This window comes from Leguminivora glycinivorella, chromosome 10 (assembly GCF_023078275.1).
Source record: "Leguminivora glycinivorella isolate SPB_JAAS2020 chromosome 10, LegGlyc_1.1, whole genome shotgun sequence".
Taxonomy (NCBI): Eukaryota; Metazoa; Arthropoda; class Insecta; order Lepidoptera; family Tortricidae; genus Leguminivora; species Leguminivora glycinivorella.
This window is the reverse complement of record NC_062980.1, coordinates 11,907,256-11,932,577: the sequence shown is the minus strand read 5'-3', so window position 1 is coordinate 11,932,577 and position 25,322 is coordinate 11,907,256. Positions and strand designations below refer to the sequence as shown.

General features: G+C 37.1%; 2 protein-coding genes across 2 annotated transcripts; one reads left to right on the top strand and one right to left on the bottom strand.

The window, feature by feature from the left end:
- Window positions 1-4,312: 4,312 nt before the first annotated feature.
- Window positions 4,313-14,129, top strand: LOC125230068. Its single transcript, XM_048135072.1, has 2 exons — window positions 4,313-4,818; window positions 12,920-14,129. The coding sequence occupies exons 1-2, from the start codon at window positions 4,527-4,529 to the stop codon at window positions 13,846-13,848; spliced, it is 1,221 nt and encodes a 406-aa protein (XP_047991029.1). The 5' UTR covers window positions 4,313-4,526; the 3' UTR covers window positions 13,849-14,129.
- Window positions 14,130-14,410: 281 nt separating this feature from the next.
- LOC125230067 (WD repeat-containing protein 75) lies at window positions 14,411-25,274 on the bottom strand. The gene is made up of 11 exons (XM_048135071.1): window positions 25,103-25,274; window positions 24,814-25,018; window positions 23,560-23,837; window positions 22,469-22,659; window positions 21,798-21,962; window positions 20,052-20,239; window positions 18,429-19,196; window positions 17,533-17,674; window positions 16,903-17,048; window positions 15,305-15,493; window positions 14,411-14,725 (listed from the first exon to the last, which is right to left on the bottom strand). Exons 1-11 carry the CDS (start codon window positions 25,210-25,212, stop codon window positions 14,426-14,428), a joined length of 2,682 nt encoding a protein of 893 aa, XP_047991028.1. The 5' UTR covers window positions 25,213-25,274; the 3' UTR covers window positions 14,411-14,425.
- Window positions 25,275-25,322: the final 48 nt, after the last annotated feature.

The window sequence follows — 25,322 nt, the reverse complement described above, 5'->3', positions numbered from 1 at the left end:
CTCGGTTCAAACAAAGGTATACAAGAATGAAATCATCGAGACGATGGTAAGACTTCTCTAAACGACGATAAGATTTCTCTTAAGATGGAAGTGGAAGTCCGCATGAAATCGCTTGTTTACAGATTTTGGAAAAAAATACAAAATACAGGCTCATGTTTTTGATCGAATCCGATCCCATAGTAAAAAATACACCGTGTTTTTTTTGTTTTCCGTTAAATTCGACACGTAGCTAGGTTCATTATCAGGAACCAACCTGTATATAATTTTTAGTTAAATTCGCAAAAAAATTTTTTCATGAGTTTCATACATAATAAATGAATTTATTCAAGTTAGTATCAACTGATTGACGGCACATTTCAAAACAAATAACATTAGGAAGTGGGAAAGGCTGTCACACACGTGTTCAATAATTATCTTTAATTTTTTAATAACTCGATAACCGTAAGAGTTAAGACGCTAGTTTCTTAGAGAAATTAATTGTATTTGATCTAAAGAACTTTCCCTTAATGTTAACGGAATTCAATAAAAACAGGGTGTATATTCCTGTTACAAAAAGCTACAAATTGCTATTACTTTTCCAATTCAATTGGCATGAAAAAAAACTCTTTATTTGTAGCAATTTTTTGCCAATTGATTTCATTCTTATCAAGTTTCCGAGGGTTTAATTTACGTAAATATTTAGAACATTGCTAAAAGTGCTAAAACTACAAATAAAGAAATATACACAACATTACATAACATTTAGGTACTATGCAGAAAAATCGGAAATTGTAATCTCAGATTTTCATCTCACCAACGTCTCCTGTTACTTTTAAGGATCTGAATAGCTTTGTACTGAACTGATTTTCCAAGCTCTTTTAAAATTAAAATACAATTACAGATACGTCAAATAATATCCACACAATAAATGGTCACTAAGTAACACGTTTTTTTTTATGGAGAAGCGGCCTTCCCCTTTCTCCTTAAACTAAGGGCCGGTTACACTAAACGGTTGACATGCAAAATGTACGTCAAAATTCTATTAGCGAGTAATCAGTTACGTGACAGACGGACGAACTCATCGGCTCAGAATAAGCTATACAATCTGAATATTTATTGATATTATTATTTATTAATTGGTATCTGTCGTATTCACTAGAGTATCATGATTTTGTTTTCTTTTAACCCGTTAATTGCTAAGAGTGGCACTGAGACCTGGCTCCGTAGCCGAATGGCATTTCTGCGACGAAACGCCGCAGAAATGTAGTCTGGCTCTGTCGCGCCAATACGCAAGAGCGATAGAGATAGATAGCTAATACGAAAGAGATATTATCGTGAGCGTTTGTGTATTCGGCTACGCACACTGAGCTGTTTTTTGAGCCCTGTCTACCCCTATTCGAATAGTCAGTTTTACCTAAGCTAAATTATACCTTAAATTTTACTAATATTTATGTATACCACCTGCTTTACTTATATTACAGCTATAATAATGAATTTGTATAATAATACCTCGATAAGGAGGTAACTGAACGTATTATTTATTTTGTAATTACTTTATCATGATTATATTACTTAGTACAAATACAAATAGTAGAAGATCATAGTCCTTTGTAATTAGTTATTTACAATGTGTAAACAATGTTGGTTGGGAAAATATAAATATGATATATGGTGTAATTGTTATAACCGGCAAATGTTCGGCAAATTATATAATTATATCACATTTACTTTAAATTTACCTCGGCCACTTTCATTCTGTCTTTATTTCACCGCCGCGCGCTTGGGTTCCATAATGTATGTTTTTTTTATATATTGAGTAAAAGTAAGGTACCTACATATTATAATTGTTTTGTGTTCTGTACCAGCTATATGAACCGATCCTTAAATAAATATTGCCGGTTAAAAATATTACACTGTGTAGGTATAACAGCAACTTTATCAGATAACACGGAAGTCAGAAAATATGTCACTTTTTACTCATACGACATATTTCGTGTATTTTTGTAAGAATATCGACAAATGACCGGCAAAAGTTAGCTACTTACCTACTTAAATATTAACCCCCTTATTCATAAACGTTCACTAAAGTTATCAAGCCGATAATTTTTTTAGCCCGTTCTAAAACAAATAGACGACTATCAATCTGGAGGTCGTGAGTTCAGTTCAAACCCCGGCTTATAGTATCTAAGAGTTTATGGTCTTCCTAATGTTATTTCATATTTGTCATTTGCCAGTCACTTTTCTGTGGAAGAAAACATCGGGAGGAAACCGGACTAATAATTTGTGACTTGTGACATTCAATAAATTATTAAGTACATAAACATAAGTCAAAAATAGTTTAAGTAATGAACTATTTTTGTCTTGAAAAAAAAAAGGGGAAAGCTGTAGTGAGGTCACAGTCATAGCAGCGTCATACACTCACACATCTTAAACAGATAACCTTCAGAGAACATTAGATTAACAATAAGATAATAAAGTATCAAGTATCAAGTACCAATTAACCTTTGAAATATGAGAACATAGTATCATGGAATAGATACCATGATAACTCCCACATAAATAGATAATTAGATAATATCCTACTATATAAACACGATGTATCTTCAGTCAAATATACAGAGTTAACCACAGTCTTGTCTTATTACTTACCTCCGGTAGTACCAACATTATAGTACCTACTCGTATTCTAATCCTAATAAGACCTAGTTAACCGCTATAGTGACCAGTATAAATGAACTCCGCGGACAATAAACAATATTCAACAAAATAATTAATTTGACTTAACTGTGGAATGTTGTTCCATCTTTTTTACATAGAAGTGTTAGAAGACTTGCCACACCACTTTATGCTGTAAGAGACCATTGTTTGCAACCAAAATTGATTATTTAAGATTTTTTCCCGAGCGGACACGGACACTGTTAGCGGGTCGTATATTTGGGCGCTACTGATCGGTGTCGCACGCGTTCAAACTTTTATAAACCTGATTTGTCGTATGCTTGGTGACCGCGAGTCGCCCTGTAAGGGCCATCTTGTTGTATTGATCTGTGGTGTAGAGAGAATGATGCCAAGGTTGACTCGGAAGCATAGTTAACGCAAGGAAGGTGAAGTCTTATTTCTTTCTGTCTTTCTTAACGCCATTAAAGTAAATACATAAGACAAAAAAAAACATTACGCGCTAAAATAGGACCCCCCATCCAGCATAATGCCGCGGCGCGGCAGTCCGTGACACTGCTTAATTTTCTGTGGGAACCAGGCCCCGTAGCCGAATGGCATTTCTGAGATACGAAACGCCACCGTAACGCCGCAGAAAGGTATTCAGGCTCTTTCGCGCCAATACGCAAGAGCGATAGAGATATTAGATAGCTACAAAAGAGATATTATCGTGAGCGTTTGTGCATTCGGCGAACGCACACTGGCCTGACTTAACCTGAAAAGGTTTGATATTAGGATATAATATGTGAATTATTGAACTCCTTATAAATAAGCATTACATAGACCGAGGAAGAGTAGTACCTAACTACCTACCTACATAAAAGGCAATATTAACAGCTTGGAACATTAGGAACACAAATTATCACTACTTACTTGTAAACATTGACGGCCAATTCACTTAATCTTTGAATAATGGCTGCTGAATCACGCCGATAATATTGCATATTGGTCTTTGGAAAGAGATAATCTTGTTGGGTATTAAGGTGTTGCGAGTTCGGGTTTTCTCTTACTGTCACTGACCATGACCTTGACTTTGAGAGCTGAGGAATGGAGATAGCGGATTTCGTGTATGTACTCGTACGCTTTAACAATAAAACATATATTTTTATAGTTTATTTTAAAGCTATTTGCAAACTGGGTCGCAGAATATGAATGTGTTTATTAATGTAGCCACGCTCAAAAGGGAGATTGGATCACATCACATCTGTCGGATGCACCCGCTCATAATGAAAGGGAGATTTACCGAGAGTACCGAGGAGACCATAAATGAAATGGCGAAACCTGGGCATAGAGCCAAGAGCATAATCGTGGAGAACGATACGCAACCGGCTCTGTCGCACCGTACGGAAGAGCGATAGACAAAGATAACTATGTACATGTACATACGATGCGCTACGGAGCATCAACGATTAAATACCTACTCTTGACTGTGACACACGGACAGACGGACGGAGTGACTAACATCACTAAACAATAATGGTTCTATTTATCTACAAATAAATGCTGCACTTTATGGACTTTCTTTATTTAAGTACAATCGATAACAAGTTACCTATAAATAGATATAATATCAACAACATCTGGCAAACGTCATAAGTAGTGGGGTATGTGACCAGCGTGACAACGCTTTACGAAGCCGAAACTAGCCGAGTCTCTTTCGAACGACCGATCGACATGTGCAATATTTATCGCTGGGTTCTCGTAATGTACGATAAACCTGATATGTAAATTTACTTATATCGTAACCGACTATTTTTTGTGCAAAACGTGTACAAACGTTCCAGTGATTAGTACCGGTGCATTGTATTTTTTTTTCTATCGAGTTTGACAAGACGATGGAATTATTAAACGACGAGGAAGTAAACAATATAATCAAACAATATGGGAACTTGAAAGTGCTTGATTATACCATATCGAAGTATTCAGATTTGTTCATCGGTTCTTTGGGAGATCATTTTAAACTTATAGTCACAGTAGATGATAATGGTGTCCAGGACAAATACAATTTTTTTGTGAAGACAATGCCGAATAATCAGTGGGTAGCAGAGTATTTGAGGAAATCAAACTATTTTCGTCGAGAATACACAATGCTACGAGATCTTTTTGCAGAATTTGATCGTAATGGAGGTAAGTTACAAGTCCTAACTAAACCACAGATATTATCATATTACCCACATCTACATAGGTGTACATTTAGTACACCTACTTACAAGGTTAAATTTATTATTCTCCACTACCTAGGTTGTCTGGAAGAGATCGCTCTTTAGCGATAAGACCGCCTCTTGTTTTACCTCTTAAGTTGTTGTTTATACTGTGTGTGTGTGGATTGAGTGAGCACCTTCCGAAAATAAAAAAAAAATATGCTGATCATTTAGTAAAAGTTCTAAAACAATTGTAAAACGAATCTCTGAATTTGTAAAAAGATAAATCAAAAGATACAGCCATTAACATGTGCTCACTCAGTTCTCACAAACTACCAACGAAAACAGTGAATATATTCATTTAACATATAATATTTATATACTAACATTTAGTAAAAAATAGGCCAACCTACCTCTATAAATATTAGATCACCTAGTGACGTATTAAATTTTTTACAAATAGTTTCTTATGCTCACTCAATCCACACACTTTTGAAAAGCCGAATTTTGATGAAAAACATAAGATTTAGACCGCTATTATATGTGTATAGTTTAGTAAAAGTGAAATGGGAATTTGTAAAATACAAAACGAACCACTAACGTGTCAGGTTTTTTTATAATAAATTTTTGTAAGTGCTTCAGTCCACACGTTTTGAGAAAGTTAAAAATGTAAATATCTTACGATTTGTAGCACCTAAGACACTCGAAAGTACTTCAACATTTAGTAAAAATTTTTACTAAATATCCACCATCTAATATTTTATATTCGTTGTCTGGTTTTAAAGATATTCAGACATAACTTTTCTCATACAAATGTATCAAGTAGGGTGACCACACTATGTCGGCTCCTGATTTTCCCCACCTTCCCATTGTCATATTGAGATTGGGGAGTTTCGTTCAATTCTGATAATAGTTCACCGGATTTGTAAGTGGGAGCGAGAAAAGAATAACTATTTCTCGCTCCCACTTACAAATCCGGTACGCTCATCTGTTAGCGCGATTAGATTACCAGGTTCTGGTTTCTTACTAGTGAAGAGGTTTCTTACTAGATATTCTTTGTTTCTTACCAATTATCATTCATGTCCTTTTTAATGCATGCATGTCGATATGGTTATTATCCTGACGTCGATAAAAATTACACAATACACATCATCACTAGGCCAAGAACATAACCTAAAAACAGTTTGCAGATGGATAATTAAAATGGTATTAGTTTAATATTATCAAAATTGAACGAACGAAACTCCCCAATCTCAATATGACAATGGGAAGGTGGGGAAAATCAGGAGCCGACATAGTGTAGTCACCCTACTTGATACATTTGTATGAGAAAAGTTATGTCTGAATATCTTTAAAACCAGACAACGAATATAAAATATTAGATGGTGGATATTTAGTAAAAATTTTTACTAAATGTTGAAGTACTTTCGAGTGTCTTAGGTGCTACAAATCGTAAGATATTTACATTTTTAACTTTCTCAAAACGTGTGGACTGAGTGAGCACTTACAAAAATTTATTATAAAAAAACCTGACACGTTAGTGGTTCGTTTTGTATTTTACAAATTCCCATTTCACTTTTACTAAACTATACACATATAATAGCGGTCTAAATCTTATGTTTTTCATCAAAATTCGGCGTTTATACTTGCTATGTTGTTTCGTGTATTGAGGTGTGCAATAAAGAGTATTTGTATTGTATTGTATCTACACAATTAACATTATATGAGTAGGCAAAGTTAGTTATTCGCTACATAAAGATTGTCTGGAAGATGTGATGTGTAAGCATACCTAATTAGATTAAGTAGGCTAGATGCTTTATATATGGAAACTGTATTACTCATAATGATCAGCTTATTCTATCTGTATTCTAATCGAGATTACATATTGATGCCTTGGAGAGTCAACATGTGTTTCATTTATTAAACTCTACTACATCCCTACCGAATAGAACATGCACCAATAGCTTCGACCAATACATGGCGACCCTGCCAAAGCGTGTCAGCGTGTTGAGGAACTACGACCACTAAGGCTTCTCTGCAGCATTTCGTCGGTTTGCTATTTTCAAGATGGGGAAAACTGTGTCTAGAGTGGAGAAGGAAGAGGTCATCATAGCTCAGGCCGGTCAGGGCAATAGCGCCAGGACGAGTCAGGACATCAGCCACGCGGATGGGCAATCATACATAACGATGGCTATGGGAGTGATGATCACCGTTATCTTCGTCTATCTCGTCTGGAAAAGGATCCACAAGTGTCTGACGCAGAAGATCGAGCGCCAGGCGGCTGCTATGGTGATGCGCAGGCGTGCGTCCGTCTAAGGTGGCGGGCAGCGGCTGTCGTGGGGATTCCTGGAGCGCTGCGGATCGGCAAAGCAGTGTGAGTGTCCTACCACGAACTAAGTGACAAAGACTTTCATCGGACTACCGGAAAAATCATGTAAGTGTAGTGAAGTGACAAAGACTTTCATCGGCCTGCCGGGAAATCATGTAAGTGTAGTGAATTATTTTCCTATGGACTGTAGACCTTATCGTGTGGCGTTATATTAGCTTAAGGCTCGTTATAGTTATGCCAGATGTTTTAGAATTTTATAAGCGCATTAATTATTTTAAGGAATATTTGCTTAAGCTTGGGCCAGTTAGAAGAAGCGAGAAGTTAGGGCAGGAAAAATTTTCGGAAGCAAAGTCGGTTTATAACGAGTATAATGCCTATTTAGAGATTTATATTTCAAAGGTAGAAAAGGGGGAAGTGCCCCTCGACAATAAGGTACAACAGTATATTGCGGAAGTCGAAAGAGCATATGCTAAAATATTGCAACTGTTCGGGGAATCGCAACAATTAATTAATTCAAACATGGGTTCCAAATCGAATTTCGACTTGAAGACGGCAGTCTCTCTTTTGCCCGTCATGGATGATACTGAAAAGGTTTCTTTGCAATTAATCGACGCCATAGAGTTGTATGGGACAATGATAGTCGAAGCTGACATCCCGGTGTTGATAAATTTCGTTTTGAAAACACGTTTGTCTTACAATGCAAAACTGCGGTTAACAGGTACCTATACCACAGTAGCGAGTTTAATTGCAGATATGAAACTTCATCTGCTAACTCGGAGGTCGGATACCGCTTTGCAGAAACAGTTGCAGACGGCTAGGCAGGCGGGAAAGAGTATAGAGCAGTTCGGTAGAGATTTAGAGGATATTTTTGTCAAGCTGACAATTTCACAAGCCAATGGTGATTCGAGTGCTTACAGTGTTCTAAAACCCCTTAATGAAAGGCAGGCTATTCACAGGTTTACCAGTGGTTTGCGAAATGACCGGTTAAGTACGGTAATATCGGCTCGCAATTACACGTCTCTTAAAGACGCAATACAGGGTGCTAAGGATGAAGAGATTGCGATGACACCAACACCCTCAGAGCAGGTGTTCGCGGTGCGCGGTAGGGGTGCAAGAGCCCAAATAGCTTCGGGTCGTGGAAATGTATATTTCAACAGTAGGGTAGGTGCAGCGAGACACCCGCAGTACGAGTACAGGAAAACCGAAGGACGCGCTTCCTACTTGCCCAGAGGCAGAGGCGGTGGCGCTTTCAGGGGTGGTTTACGCGGCCATGGATATCGTAAGAGCTACGGGCATAATGGTAACGGTTTCGGACCCCGTAAGCCCCATAATAAGCAGTACGTAAACACGGCTCGTGAGTGCAATGACACGAACGAGTCACCAGCCAGATCGTCTGATCTTCAGTTTTTTCGTAACTAACACCTTACCTTATATTATGGCCTTCGGTAACGTGAATTCAGTTCAGCTTCACGTAAATGGAAAGTCGTTGACATGGCTATTGGACACCGGAGCGTCATTGAGTGCAGTCAAATATGGTTCGATAAGACCAACAGCTCCGATGATTCACCCACACACAACAAACGTAAATGGGCTAGGCGGTGTAATTACATCTGTTGGTTACAGCTATCTCGATTTATTTTATGAGACAAATGAATCATTTAGTCACAAATTTCATGTTTTTGAAAATTTACCGGTTGACGCGGACGGGATCCTGGGTCAGGATTTCTTAAAAAATATAGAGGCAATATAGATTTTGAAACGGACGTTTTGAAATTGAAAAACGGTAACCGCACATCCTTTATACCGGTACGCGTTTACTCTACACATAGCAGTAACGAACAATCATTCATTGAGTTACCTTCGCGAAGTGAAATTTTTGTAAAAGTTCCCATTAATGTCGCGGGAGATTTTGTTGTTTATGCCAGCGAAGTATGCGAGGGTATTTTCATAGCAAATTCTTTGTCTAGAAGTACGGATGGTAATTTGACTGTTAAACTATTGAACACGCGAGAGCAGGTTGTGAGGATTAAGTGTGTTACTCCCGAAATTAGGCGACTGGAGGAATTTGACGTTCTTAATTTTGATGAATGTCCAAATAACGCCGAAAGAGTGAAACTGTTGCTTTCTTTGTTAAAATTGAATTATTTAAATTCGGAAGAAAACGCCAGCATCTCAAGTATTTGCGCTAAGTTTGCCGATATTTTTCACCTACCAGGTGATAAGCTGAATACCATGAACCTTTACGAACAAAAAATCCATTTAAAGCCTAATGAATCTCCAGTTTACAGTAAGCCATACAGATTGCCTCACTCTCAAAAAGCGGAAATTAAAAAACAAATCGATCAAATGTTACGAGATGACATAATCGAAGAGTCCTATTCGGAATGGGCTAGTCCTTTGTTAATAGTACCTAAAAAAGCAGATTCCAGCGGGGAAAAGAAATGGAGGGTCGTAATTGACTACAGAAAAGTTAACGAGCGTATAGAGAATGACAAATTTCCATTACCGAATATTACCGAGATATTGGATTCACTGTCTGGTGCAATTTATTTCAGCACCTTGGACCTTAATCAAGGATACTATCAAGTAAAACTCGACCCTAAGAGTAGGCAATACACGGCATTTTTGGCTGATAAGCACTACCAAATGAAGCGCCTCCCAATGGGTCTAAAAACGAGTGCTAGTGCGTTTAGCAGAGCGATGACAGTTGCAATGACGGGTTTGAATTACTTACAATGTATCGTTTACCTTGACGATATTATCGTCATGGGACGAAATCTTCAGGAGCATAGCAAAAATTTAATAGACGTATTTTCGAGGCTGAGGAAAGTCAACTTTAAACTTAACCCACTAAAATGTACGTTTCTAAAAAAGGAAATTTTATATTTAGGCCATTTAGTTACGTCAGATGGAATCAAACCAGATCCAAGCAAAATTTTAGCGATTAAAAATTATCCAACTCCAAAAAATGAAGATGAAGCTAGAAGGTTCGTAGCGTTTGCGAACTATTACAGAAAATTTATTCCGAAGTTTGCCGAAATAGCTCAGCCAATAAATAATTTATTTAAAAAAAACGTAGACTTTGTATGGACTAATGAATGTTCAGATGCATTTAATACCCTAAAAACAGCAATGAGTAACCCACCATTGCTACAATATCCTAACTTTTCAGAAGATAACGAGTTTAGAATACACACCGATGCGTCAGGGATAGCGATAGGCTGCGTTTTATCAAACGGAGATGGTTTACCTGTTGCTTACGCCAGTAGACCCCTGAACAAAGCGGAGAAAAATTATCCCACCATTGAGAAAGAGCTTTTAGCTATTTTGTGGGGAATAAAATATTTCAGACCTTATTTATTTGGACGACGTTTCAGAGTAATTACGGATCATAGGCCGTTAGTCTATTTATTTAACATGAAGGATCCCTCCAGCCGCCTAACCAAGTTCAAATTGTATTTACAGGAGTACGATTTTGTGGTAGAGTATTTGAAAGGTAAAGATAATGTGGCTGCAGACGCATTATCAAGGGTTGAGATAACTAGTGAACAGCTGAAAGACATGAGTGAAAGAGTTATGTTCGTAACAACACGTGGGCAAAAGAAGCGAATGGAAGAGAAAGAAAGGCAAAAAAATGCCGGCACTACGGATTTCCAAAACGGTTGGATTGATCACCCAAACGTGGCCGAAATTCTAAAAAACCTAACAATTCAACACAATTAAGTTTTAATTCAGAAGAGTATCGCAAGTGTGCGAAAATGAATGATTGTATTTATAGCAGAAACAATACGTTTGTATATACACCCTCATTGTCACTTATTAGCGTTGCACCAGTATCCCTATCATGTATGAAACGAGCTTTCTTCATGAGGGAATTGGAAGCTTTCTGCAATATTATAAACATTAACGAAATATGCGTTATTAAAAACAAAGACAATGAAAAGATTATCAAAGAGCTAGCTCAACATATAAAAAATATAAGTAAGTGGTCCGGGCCACGACTATGTATTATAAAGGGTGCAAAAGAAGTAAAGAATAAAGATGACAGGCGAGTCATCATGAATGATTTTCATATCTTACCCACTAGCGGACACGCGGGTATGCGTAGGATGACGAATAATATAAAACGTCACTACTACTGGCCAAGCATGGAAAATGACATAAAAGCTTTTGTAAAAAAATGCGATAAATGCCAAAAGCAAAAATTCCATAAACACATAAAAGAACCGATGTCTATTACTACCACAGCCACATCGGCATGTGAAAAAGTGTATCTAGATCTAGTTGGCCCTTTAACTAAAGATAACAACGGGTATAGTTACATATTGACGATACAGTGCGAGCTCACTAAGTACGTATGGGCTTACCCATTACCCAATAAAGAGACCGAAACGGTCGCGCGAGCATTCGTTGAAGGTTTTATTTTACATTACGGCATCCCGCGCGAGATAGCAACAGACCGAGGTTCTGAATTTATTTCTTCAACTATGCGAAATACGTGTAAATTGTTAAAAATAAATCAGATACAATCCACGGCATATCACCATGAGAGTCTCGGTTCTTTGGAGAACTCTCATAAGGCCCTGGGAGCTTTCCTCAGAATCCAGACGGATAACCAGGCTCACGAATGGAGCAACTGGCTTCAATTCTGGTGCTTCAGTTATAACACGACTATGCATTCTGAAACTAAGTATACTCCCTTCGAATTAGTATTCGGAAAACTTTGTAATTTACCAACTAATATAACTAATAATAATATAGATCCTGTGTATAACTTCGATGATTATCCGATAGCTTTAAGGTATAGATTGCAAAAGGCTCAGGAAGACGCCAGAAATAATTTAATTATGTCAAAGCAGTTAAGAAAAGAAAGATATGATAAAACATGTAATCCAATTAAGTATAAAATAGGCGATTTATTATTAGTGAAAAAAGAAGGACGTGAAAAAATGGACCCAGTGTATTTAGGTCCATACTCTGTTATTGAAGACATGGATGTTAATGTAAAAGTTTCTATAGGAAATAAACAAAATGTAATCCATAAAAATAGAACTATTCCTTATTTTATGTAACGAGTTATGCTAGTAATAAGTTAGTCATAATCATTGACTCATCGGTGCACCAGGTGTGCGTCACATTTCATTATATTATTGTTATCGTAACCTAAGAGAGTAATCACCTCACCATAATTATGAGCGTGTCGTATTATACAATAACACATAAAAGTGATTGACCTGTATTTTTATTGTAGGTTAATTTGAAAGTTTGTTAAACATGATTTTTTTTGTGTAATATTTTTTTTTTTTTTTTCTTTTCTAAAAAAAAAAAAAAAAAAAAAAAAAAAAAATAGGGGGGAAGGTGTGATGTGTAAGCATACCTAATTAGATTAAGTAGGCTAGATGCTTTATATATGGAAACTGTATTACTCATAATGATCAGCTTATTCTATCTGTATTCTAATCGAGATTACATATTGATGCCTTGGAGAGTCAACATGTGTTTCATTTATTAAACTCTACTACATCCCTACCGAATAGAACATGCACCAATAGCTTCGACCAATACAAAGAGATCGCTTTCTTGCGAGTTGTTTTCTTTATGCGTTTGTATTCCTGGTGATGCTATCTGTATTAAGATTGCATGAATATATAAGTAATTAATTTATTTATAGTTTGTTATGTAGGTATACATAACAAACCGAAACCTTCAAAACTAATTTATTAAAATTTGTCTTAAAAGCTTTTGATATTTTTTACAGGAAGCAAGTGGCGTCCAAGATGTATTTTTGTAAAAGAAGATGTATTTGTGTTCGAAGACGCCAAAGAACTGGGATATCAAATGGCTGGAGAAGGCCAAGGAGGCATTCTGAGTCACAAACAAATGCTGGCGGCAGTTACAACTCTAGCTCGATTTCACGCTCGGTCGTTCATTTATGAGGAAAAGAAGTCTCTAGAACTGAAAAGATCATACAGAATTTGGGAAGATTTCAGCGAACTCTTACATCAACCACCGGATCACAGTTGGCGGAACACTGGAAGAAATGCTGTCATAGAATTTCTCAAAGTTCATTCCAAACGCAAAAATGAACCAGACTTTTCAAAGAATGTTACGGAATTATTAACCTCTTTATTTGACGATGCATTGGAGTTTATCAAACCTAGTACAAAATATCGAAATACTGTGATCCATCGCGATCTCTGGTGTAATAATATTCTAATTAAATCCGATAATGAACAGTGTCATGCACTGATAGTGGACTTCCAGACAGTATTGTATGGTGTGCCAACATTGGACTTATCTTCACTGATATATTTTAACACTACGAAAGAATTCAGAGACAAATTTCATGATGAAATGCTTGATATTTATTACGAGGAGCTGTCTCATGAAGTAGGACGTGAACTAAACATTGACTTCTCAACGATTGTGAGTAAAGCTACTTTTCTCGGATCGTATGAAGAGTGTGTTATTTTCGGGATGATCCAAGCTGCCATATTGGTGCCTATAACAGCTATGAAAGTGGAAAGGAAAAACGAATTATATCGTACACCAGAATCTGGACATAGAATAAATAATGTGTCACGAAGCAAGGAAATAATAGAGGCGGCTAACGAAGACGCAGCATATTGCTCCAGAATAACAGAGTTATTTGAAGAGATTGTTGATAAATACTATATACCATGTTAAGAGAGAAGTTAAATCGGTTTGACATCTCTCTTAACATGGTAGTATAGTATTTTCCCCATTAGGTAAAAATAGGTGCCTAAATGGTGATGAGCATGTGCGGCAATGACGCAACTGCGTCTATTCAACTATTAGTACTATTACAATATGGCAGAGAATGACGTTCCGAAGTGCATCGTGATCGTACGTTCGCTTTCCTCAAAGGTTATTGGTTATTCACAGCATATACAGACGAGGAAACCATAATAAAGTATAAACCAGACTAATCTAGTCTGGGATTGCGACGGCTTGTTTCAGTTGCGCTCGCACCATACGACCAATACCTAAGTGTTCGTTTAAAATAAACATATCTGGGTGGGTTATTCCAGTGCGAAGTGTAACTATATTCTACTACAAGTAAGTTGTGCCGCTCACATTATTTGACAAGTGGGTAAATCTCCAATTCTTCACCAAGTGCGGTAAACTCGTGCTCTTTGCAAACAATTCATGATGACTTGTCTGATGTCTGTAGGTATAGCAGCTATCAAAGAGGTTACAATACACACAGATTAAAATGAAAACACAATTTACACCAAACACTTTATTTGCTTAAACCAAATATATCGCCCGCCGCGTCTTCCTGAAGCAAGGGCAGACTAAGAATCTTCTTTAACCGTTTCTTCTTAATCGCTTCGTAGTTCGGCGTCCACAGTTGCGGCCGGGGTTCTTGTGTTTCCTTGGTTTCTTGTGTCTCATCATCTGAAGATTGAGGGTCAACTTCCATGACGCTATCATCTAGATCCTCTGATTCTTCGGCGATTTTTTGTCCCGATATTTGTTCGAGGAATTCAGTGCAGATGAGACTGACTGGCGGTAGCATGTGCGGCGCGGCTGACAGGAACTGAAACACCGATTAATTTGTTTGAGTGACATGTACTATCAGCTGCAAAATTGCATGGCGAATTTATCAATGAATTCATTCATAATTTCTCCATGCACTTTTGCAGCTGATAGTACATATAGCGCAAATCTTCTACTCGTAGGTTCCGTTCCATTCGAAGTTTTACAATAAACGCTTCGATGCATTCTACTAATGAAAGCAAAGTCTTTTATTTTGGAGACTAGAATTTTATTCTTAACGTCATAAACGTATTGTATCGTTTGCAATTCCAAATGTGGTCATAATCTTAACATTCATAAAAATTTACTGAAGTTAATAAGCCGCTAATAACCGCTTGTCCCTTTCCGTCATAACAATGCGCCATAAGCTTTTATATTTCAAACCAGAGCTACCGCGAACACCACATTTTACAAATTGCAGGATTTTTTCTGTTCTACTTCAATTAAGGCGTGATAAGAGTGTCAGAGAAAGACGCCCTGAATTCGCGAACGGTGGTATTTGCAATATGCCCTTGGCTGATGAAGAAAGACATTGCAATAGCCCCTCAGCAGATTGAGGAAGGTCCAAAGATACACATACCTGTTGGATAGCGCCACTTGACAAAGCATCTTGGTTAAGGTCGTCCAAAGCCCCTGCCTGCGCCGGCGTAACTTCGGACACCTGTTGCTCAGCCAGTAGGGCTCCAAAGTTGGACGTCGGCAGGTTCGTGTGTGAGATAACTTCTAAACGGTCCTTCTTGGATTGTTCGGGCTTGAGACAGTAGATCTCCTGTGTCAAATATTAGCTTGATACATTATGGATGGTTACAGTATTTAATAATGTTATTAGTTGTAGGATGCTTTGCCACCAGATTTTTTCTTTTTTTAGTAAGTGAAACAGGTCTTCAAAGATTAAATAACTGCCATAATAAGTTGCATTCTCACTTGCGATTCCATACTTTAAATCGCACTAAATGTATAGAATCGCGCACTAATACCACACTAATACACAACGGGGCTGATAAGAAAACGTCTGGTAGAAAAACTGTTTATCTAGTAAGTAATTTTTTATCTACTTTCTACAATACGATAGGTAATTAGTTATTTGTTGCTACTTCAAAACAAGGTTAGTAGATACAATAATACTTACACGAATTATTCTGAGTTCAGTACCTATGTATAGATATTTTTTCTTAAATACACTTATTACATTTTATGACTTAAATCTTCGTTAAAATAGCTATCTTCGATATCTCGCTGCGTTAGTACTTTTTTGTATTTCGTACAATTCAGCATTTTAGTACAGTACTAGTTATTCAGAAAAAAATAAATAAAATATAAGGGCCAGTTGCATCAACCACATTTTACAGACACATCATCGTCATGCACGAAACATCTATGGAATTTCTCATACAATAAAATTTAACTAACGCTTTAACGGTGACAGACGGTTTGATGCAACCGGCCCTAAGTTTGCTACGATTTTACGCACAAGTAGCCCACAAAATAAGGATCAATATTTACAATTTGTAACAAAAGTATAAACATTAATGTTCATTGAAACATGTATTTCATGTATTATTTAAATCATAAGGTACTTCGTTTTTTCTTTAGATGTCGGACTTATGGGTGTAATTGTTATGAACATGCAACGAGCTTAGTAATTATAATTCTTATAAAATAATGAAAAAGAAGCAATCCACGCGTATTATAAAGTTTTTAAATTATAGGTTAATGTTTCCGCAAAAACAAAAAGAATCGTGCTGTTTAATTTTATTTTCGTACATAATCGCACCAGCTCTTGTGAATTAAAAACACATATTATGTATTCCTCATTATTATTTAGGGAATTATGCGATTGCCGACTAAACTAAAATGCAGATTTTGATCACTTTACTATAGGTTACTATAGGTTAAATACAACCAAGCTTAAGTGGGACTGGGCTGGACACGTCTGCCGCATGCATCCTGAAAGGTGGGCTAAAATGGTTACCGAGTGGGACCCACGGACTACCATAGGTGTAGGTCGCGGTTCAGGCAGACCAAAAAGGAGATGGTGTCCTGGAAAAATGTTATCCCAACTGGTGGGGAAAATGAGAGTGACAGGGTCGAGGAAGAAAGGGGAGGCCTTTGCCCAGCAGTGGGACACTAACGCAGGCTAATGATAATAAAATAAAAAACAAACAGTAAAGTACTTACCGAATCGTTCCTCATGAGGTACAGGCGTGGTTCGTTGTACTTTGCCGACTGGACGAAGGTGCAGACGTTGATAACGCCGGTCCGAGGTTCCAGAACTTTATTTTGTTTCACGATGGGCGTGGAACTGTGTGGGTTGAAGACCACCACTGGAAATATTAATCACTTTTTGTCAATATATAAATCAATATGTAGATACAAGCTGCTGTGACTGTTCTTTTCTTTTGGCAGGCAAGTATGGTCGCGAGATAAATGATAAAACATCTGGCTGTCCCTATCGCACTTATAAATAGTACGGCCAGATGTTTTATCATTTATCGCATGACCATAATTGCCTACTTGGTCTAATAATCATCTAGACAATTACAAAAACCCCAAACATTCTATACTAAATGGCAAACTGAAATCAGCCGTGTACAGTCGCGAGACAAACTGGAATCCTAAAGATCAAATTAGGTACCATCGTTCTGATTGGTGACTGTCGCCATTTTGTTTGAGTTGACGTCTGCGACCAGACACGGGCCTGATTTGTACCAGCCACTTGACTGACAAGGACTTTAACAGCGCCAGGTACATCTCAGTTCAACACACTAGTTTAATTTACTTCAGAGCCAATACTAAAATGAAACTTACCATCATTCTGGTCGGTGACTATCGCCATTCTATTAGAGTTGACATCGGCGACCAGACACGTGGGCCTGATTGGGACCAGCCACTTGACGGACAGGGATAAGACACTGAACACCGCCAGGCAGCTGTCAGTCGTGCACACCAGCTGAAAGTAACATATTTTTTAATTAGGTAAAAAATGATAAAAATATGAGTTGCATCTTAGCGTCTTTGCTGACATTACCATTTGTCATTTGTGTTTGTTTAGCCCAAACAAAAAAGCGTACCCCTGAAATGTATGGGGCTTTTAGGTTTAAAACTCGATGACGCTGTTTCGCAGCCTGGAAGTGGCCAAAATCATATTTTCCGCAAATATTTTTGCGTGTTTTTATTTTTTATCAGAACAAATTTAATGACATATTTCTTTATTCTAATATCGTCACTACTTTTAAAAAAACTTGTATCTTCGTCTGTCAATGAAAAGAAAATTGTAGTAAGTATGTATGGAATGCATATAGACTTACTGCGTTTTAACTATGAGGAACAGCGTGAGATACGAGATTTTTTAAAAGTAGTGACGATATCATGATATCACGTCAATACACATTAAAAAATCATTGTAGGCATGATCAGTGTAGTTATGATAGTATTTAATAGGTGGCGCTAAAAAATCAAGGTACGATTGTTAGTATGAACATTGTAAATCCTTTAAAGTTAATCCTTAGTAAAACGTCCCAATTTGTCGATTACTATAAAGCCGCTTTGAATGAAATGAAATGAATGAAACGATGTCAGTTTATTCATATAAAGATACAAGCAAATTTCGTCTTTATGGTAAGCGACAAAGTGGGGCGTTTTACTAAACACACTCACATTTATTTTTTGTTCAATTAAGATTAGTACAAAGACACAATACTTACATAATGAGCGGCGTCATGGCTTCCGAACTGCACATGTTTCCCCACAGGCCTTAGGGCCGGGTGCGACAGGGTCGTCTTCATGTTGCACAAATGCGTGTCCCACAGCGTCAGCTTACAACCGAACCAAGCCGCTATGAGCGAACCGTCCTGCGATATCGCCACTCCCCCCATTGCCGTCTCAGAATCAACCTCTATCGACTCCAATTTTTGAGGAGTTGTAAGTTCTTTATGCATATTCATAATCTTCAGTATCAAATCATCTCTCCTACCAACAGCCTTCATGTAAGGCAGCTCGACTTTCTCAAAAAGATTTTTAACTTCAAACTTCTTAATATCATTGTAAACGCTGCTTGTAGAGAACTGGGCTACTCCGGACGAGTAATAACAGGCTGTAAAGCAGTACCACGCGCCCCTTTCCTTTTTGAATCTTTGCACTTGTTCTCGCTTCCATATTCTGAATTTTTGGTCCAAGCCTGCGGTGACGCAGAACGAACCTTGGGAGTTTAGAGCGATGGATACAACTCTTGAGCCTCCGTGGGAGAGGTTGACGCAGGTGGCAAGCCTGAAGGGGACGGTACTGTTGGGTCCGGATTGACTGGCCCAGAACTTGAGACGCTCTTCTGGGTACAGTACGCCGTCGTCTCGGTATTCCGATGTGACGAGCCAGGTGCCGAGGGAGTTCATTGCAGCGCAGGTCACTTCCGTTTCTAGAGGTATCAGGTTGGACTTGGATTCTGATGGGACGCTATTCATTTGTGTTATGTCAAGCTGGAAGAAATAACAAATGTAGGGAATGAAAAGCGTAATAGTATATTATACAGTTTCAAATTTAAATATTTATAGGTCATAATTTATCGAATAATATGCCAAATAGGGTACCTACTTTTCTATACTTCAAATGACTTTGACGGCCGGTCTGGCGCAGTCGGTAGTGACCCTGCCTGCTGCGCCGCGGTCCCGGGTTCGAATCCCGGTAAGGGCATTTATTAGTGTGATGAGCACAGATATTTGTTCCTGAGTCATGGATGTTTTCTATGTATATAAGTATTTATATATTATACAATATATCGTTGTCTGAGTACCCACAGCACAAGCCTTCTTGAGCTTACCGTGGGCCTCAGTCAATCTGTGTAAGAATGTCCTATAATATTTATTTATATTTATTTATTTAAATGAAATATTTTATGCAGTGCAGGAAATAATGCGCGAGATAATTAGAAGAAAAATAAAGACAGTAGTTATTTTTTAAATATAATTTCTATTTAATAAGTCAAAGAGGAAAATATAAAGTAAATGAGTTGACCATGAGGTCAATCCTCACGATTTCATATTAAATCCTGACCAGAAATATATGACTGTTGTCAAGAGGTGACAGTGACACTTCAGTTTAGTATGAAGAAAATAGTTGAACATTGGACTTAGTCATATATTTTTGACAGTTCTTAAAAAGAAGCTAATTTGACTAAAAGGAAAGTAGCCTATTCATAATATGTGTAAGATGTTGAAAAGATATTTCAGATAACGCGTAACACTCACGCAGAGCGAGGCAATGTGCCAGCAAACTTCTAATTAACGTATACTATTTTAATATTTAATTTTAAACATCTTTCTCTCTCTACTTACATTGAAGAGCATTTTGTCCGTCCTAGTAGAGTACATCTGAAGATGTCCCGGCCGTCCTCCCATGAACAGGCAGCCGGTTGGCTTGTGGTATACCAACGCTCCGCCTGTGGAGCGAGCGACAGACGATAGCCCGCCGCACTCTAGGATAGTGCAGTGTACCCGCATTAGGGCGTTGGCTATTACCACGGCTGGAAGATGGATATAAAGTTTTAAGGACTGCTATCAACAGCTAAGTAATACATAGTTTAGGGCAGCGCTGGTAGTGGTGGCCTAGCGGTAAGAGCGTGCGACTTTCGATCCGGAGGTCGCGGGTTCGAACCCCGGCTCGCACCAATGAGTTTTTCGGAATTTATGTGCGAAATGTCATTTGATATTTGCCAGTTGCTTTTCGGTGAAGGAAAACATCGTGAAGAAACTGACCGGACTAATTCCAATGGGGCCTAGTTACCCTTCGGGTTGGAATTTGGCAGTCGCTTTCGTAAAACTAGTGCCTACGCCAAATCTTGGAATTAGTTGTCAAAGCGGACCCCAGGTTCCCATGAGCCGTGCGTGGCAAAATGCCGTCATAACGAAAGGATGATGATTGAATGTATTTTCTTGGCAAAGTTATAAAATTAAATGGAACAATACAAATTTAGTTTCAATAAATAGTACATTACATCAGAGGCCGGGAAAATGAGGATTTCCGGCCAAGTGGGTATATACGGCCGAGCGAGCGTGCGAGCGAGGCCGGATAGGGATACGAGGCCGGGAATCCGTTTTCACGCCGAGGCATGTATAGTGCTTTTCTCAAACATACAATGAAATAAAAAAAAAATGCTCTAAAGGACAATATTTTATAAAAAAAAGTTACTTTGCAGGCCTAGGCCTAAAAAATAATATGAAATCCCTTTACAGTCCTCTCGAGTTGTTGCGCCCAAAAAGCGATACTTCCCAGCCCATTTTAAGGAACGTAAAGACAATATTTCATTGCATGTTTGAGAAAAGGAATTTTTCACGTCAATATTCGAACTGATACTAAACAATGTTTCTGCCTTCTGACTCTGTCTAACGGAAAAATAATATAAACATACCCCAATCAAGAAATAAGAAAGTATGAGATTACGTCAGGGAAAGCCAACATTTCTTATTATATTAGAGTAATGACTGACTCAATAGCGGTTTGTTACAGTTTTAGGTTAGTTTCTTCTAAAGGTGCGAGATGGTCAATCTTGGTTAAAATCAACATGCAGCAATTTCGGCATTATGAAGATATATCCTTACGAGGGTTGCTAAATAAAATCTAAGTTTAATAGTTATTTGTTATACAAGGGGGCAAAGTTGTATTTTAACGCCGAGTGTGGAATTAAAAAACGAGCAACGAGCGAGTTGAACCACGAGCGAGTGGTTCGAGAATAGAATCCTGAACCTGCGAGTTTTTTAACACACGAGAAGTAAAATACATTTGCACCCGAGTGTAACACAAAACTTTTCCCCTCACTATAGCGAGGAAACTACAACGCAAAAAATGCGTTTATCACTGCTTCCAGTAGTTCCACAGGTGGTAAATCATCTTTATTACTAGATTCACCTACTTTTATCAATTTTAAAGCAGTTATTTTGACTTTATTGAAGGCCAAATTACTTTACCCATTAGTGGATAAAATGCGTTTTTACCCGCTGGTATTAAACGACAAAACACGTGTTTCCAAGCTAGTGAGGGGAAAAGTAACATACTTCTTCAGTACACAGTAAATAGTTACTTACAGTTGTTAGATAAAGTAATAGCAATATTCGAGTGGCTGACGGCGACATATTTAACGATTCCCGGCAGCCTCGGGATCAGGTCCTTCGCACCAGCTTTGTTGGACAAGTTGGCTATGCTCCATTTCACCAACACTTTCTCCATGCCTCCTGTTATGAGGTATCCACCTAAAAAAGGAGAACTTATGCTTAATGTAATTTATGTATGCTTTTAGGACATTTTGTATGTAAATAACCGACATTTAGAATAAGGAACATATACAAGCAAAAAGATTCTGTATCTATTAATACCGGAGCAGGTTGACAGCTTGTGCACCATGAAAATAGCAAGTTTGAATAATTAAATGGATAAAATGCAATTTTCTATCAGTTTTTGGAACAATGAAAAGTGTTTTTAGCAATTGGTGTGGTAAAATAATAAAATAGTTTTTGAAATAAATAAATGTAATGGATCCAGCATTGGACACTTGGAGGCCTTGGTAATTTTTTCTTTGTATATGACATTTATTTCAGTTTATATTAAAATAATAGTAGTATGTCTACTAAAAAACACAAATTAAAATATTTCGTATGAAATAATTTAATTTGGTCTTAGAGAAAATAGTTTTTTTCCATTTTATACTATGATGGACAGGTAAGAAATTTAGAATTAGAGAAAACAAATTTTTGTTTACCTGATGTAGAAAATTGCACTGCAAATGCAGGCAAGAAGTGCCAATGTAACACTTCCCTTGCTACTTCTTGGTAGTGAAAGAGGTTGCCCCTGAAAATGGTGGCTCTTCCGAGGGTGTCTGTGACGGCTATTGCAGGCTCGCAGTGATGGGTCGCCACATCCAGAATACGGAACTCATTGTAGTTGGAGTGACTGCATTTAAAAGCACAATTTTAGCATTTCACAATACTAAGGGCTAGGATGGTACAAAACATATGTTAACCCTTTAACCGCCAGAGTCTGATATATAAGACATCACATATCCAGCTCATTCCGCCATAGTCTGATAAATAAGACAAAGATCTGATTTGGTTTTTACAGCCCATTTATAACTCCCATAACTATGCCAACCTTACTCTGCGTGGTACAATACCTGTCGGTGGCGACACGAGCACGCTCGATCAAAAATTTCTGGCGGTTAAAAGGTTAAAGGTGAAAGACAATTGGTACCGTTTTTATCATAGTTTATCTAGCCTGGGTGCACACAGAACTTTGAAAATGAGATTGTCTACAATGTCTACTCTATCTGAAAGTTGAGTAGTGTACAGACAGTACATTGTAGCAGTACATTGTAAAAATGTAACACCCTTGTCACACGCAATAAAACAATTGTTTGAATAATGTTTGAACTTTAATTGCTGGATAGAGTTGATTAAAACTGTGAGTCCATGATTAACCCCTGGAGCGCCCGCCCCCCTAAAATACAATTTATAGACACCGTGTGTCCATAGGATGCTCCACGGGTTAAAAATAATCCAATTTTAAATTTATTCTAAGCCTAAAAGCATCATTTAAAGACATTTTACTACTTGACTTATATTGACCGGGATATAGACCGTGATTACCTTTTTGATTTTTGTCGAGCTCCCGATATTTCGACGCAGTTGCATGCATCATGATCACGGAAAACACGGATATAAGTCTAATGAAAATAACCGTGAATCATTCAAAACTCTTATTTTACTACTTGGTTTAAATTTTAGACCTACTTACATCAAATCATTGAAGTTAAAATTGCTGAACTATGGTAAAATAAAATAAAAGTATACTTACTAGGCATGAACATGTGCTTTATCTAAGTTTTGGATGAAAAGGAATTTCGTTAAATTTGATATGGCAGCAAATCTGTCCTTGTTAAACCATCCAATGGCCACCTTGACACTTCCAAAGTACGGTATGTCCTTATTTGTAAATTCTGTCTCTAGTACACCAATTTTTAGATGAAATGTTGCCAGATGTATTTTATTATCTCTACCAACTGAAGTTATAAAGAATCTGTCGCTGTCCACTAAATCAAATGTGGTGACTTTTCTACCGAATAGTTTTAATTTCTGAAATAACAAAAGAAACATACAGAATAAAATCAAGATCCTCCAAATTATTTAGAGCAGGTTTATTGGTTTATTGTGGTGGTTTATGTCCACAGACAGGATAGCAAATATTTAATTATGTTTGTAATGAAAACATATTTTCAGTTAAGTAAGTTTGTATAATATTTTCATATTGGCAATTATTGAATATGTATACTTATATAATTATTAATTTTGTACTCCCTCTGACATGTTATTAATATTACATCAAAACGCATGAATTAGAAATTGTATAAGTGGGTAATATGTAGACTAGTATATAAGTAAGTACCTCATAAGTACTAACATTATGCGCCCTACCCGGGTGTCATGTACTGACTACCTCAAACTAACACCTTCTGTAATGCACATGACTTTAATGTTAAATAAATGAAATGAAATGAAATTTGTAACTTGTGTCGATTTAAAAGACTCCCTTCGGTTGTATTTTAATTTGTCGCCACTTGTTTCGAACTTCCTTTTTTACGCACTAATGCTACTATTTTATGATAATTATTATTTAGACAATAAGAATTGCAATAAGAGCCACAAATGACAAATTCTATATTTCATCAAATAAATGCAAAGTAGTACTAGACAGCCGATAAAAGAATATATTGAGAAAAAAAAGAAATATAATCATAAACATTTTCACTTATGAACATATTGTACCAATTTTCTTGTAACATTCACTCTGAGAGCAAGAAAAAAAAAAGTTAAAATACCTTACCTTTTTTTAGTGTACATTACTTTAGAATTCTTTAAATTTCTTAATTCTTTAAATTTTAAGAACTTTTTTTTACATTTTTATTTTACAGGTGTCAATGTTTGTTGTGTATTTAGTGTAGATTTTATACTTAATTTCAAATATTGTAATTTATTTTCCAATCTTTCTATCTATTGAAATGCAAAATAAACAAGAAAAATAATTTATATTATTCCAGCAACCAGTACTTACAAATTCCCTCAGCACAGTTCCGTTTTCAAAGGTCCATGTTATAAGCATGCCACATCTGGAGCAACCGTACAGATAGTGGCCCTGCTGGTCAAAACAAATGCCGATCAGTTCATCAATGTTTGAATCAGCTTCAAGGCTTCGCACCAAGTCTCCCGTCTGTACATCATATATCCGAACGATATTTTCAACTATTACGGCTAAAGATCTGAAAAACGAAATAAAATTGACTGACAAATGATGCTTTACTTTAAATTTAAACACAGTCAGGTAGCAATAACAAGGAACTTACTGTTCATCTGGTGAAAAGGCAGGGCGATGGTCAATAATACTTTTCCCTGCCTTTCTAGTCAAGGTATATTTTGAAGATTCGTGATTAAGTTTTTGTGTTTTCACTACCATTATGCTATTTGTTATATTTATTTCCCTCAAATTAAACACATGCTTCCTAACCTAGTCAGTAAACTTAGCAATACAATGTGTCAAGTTGACAATTAACCTGACACTCTTAG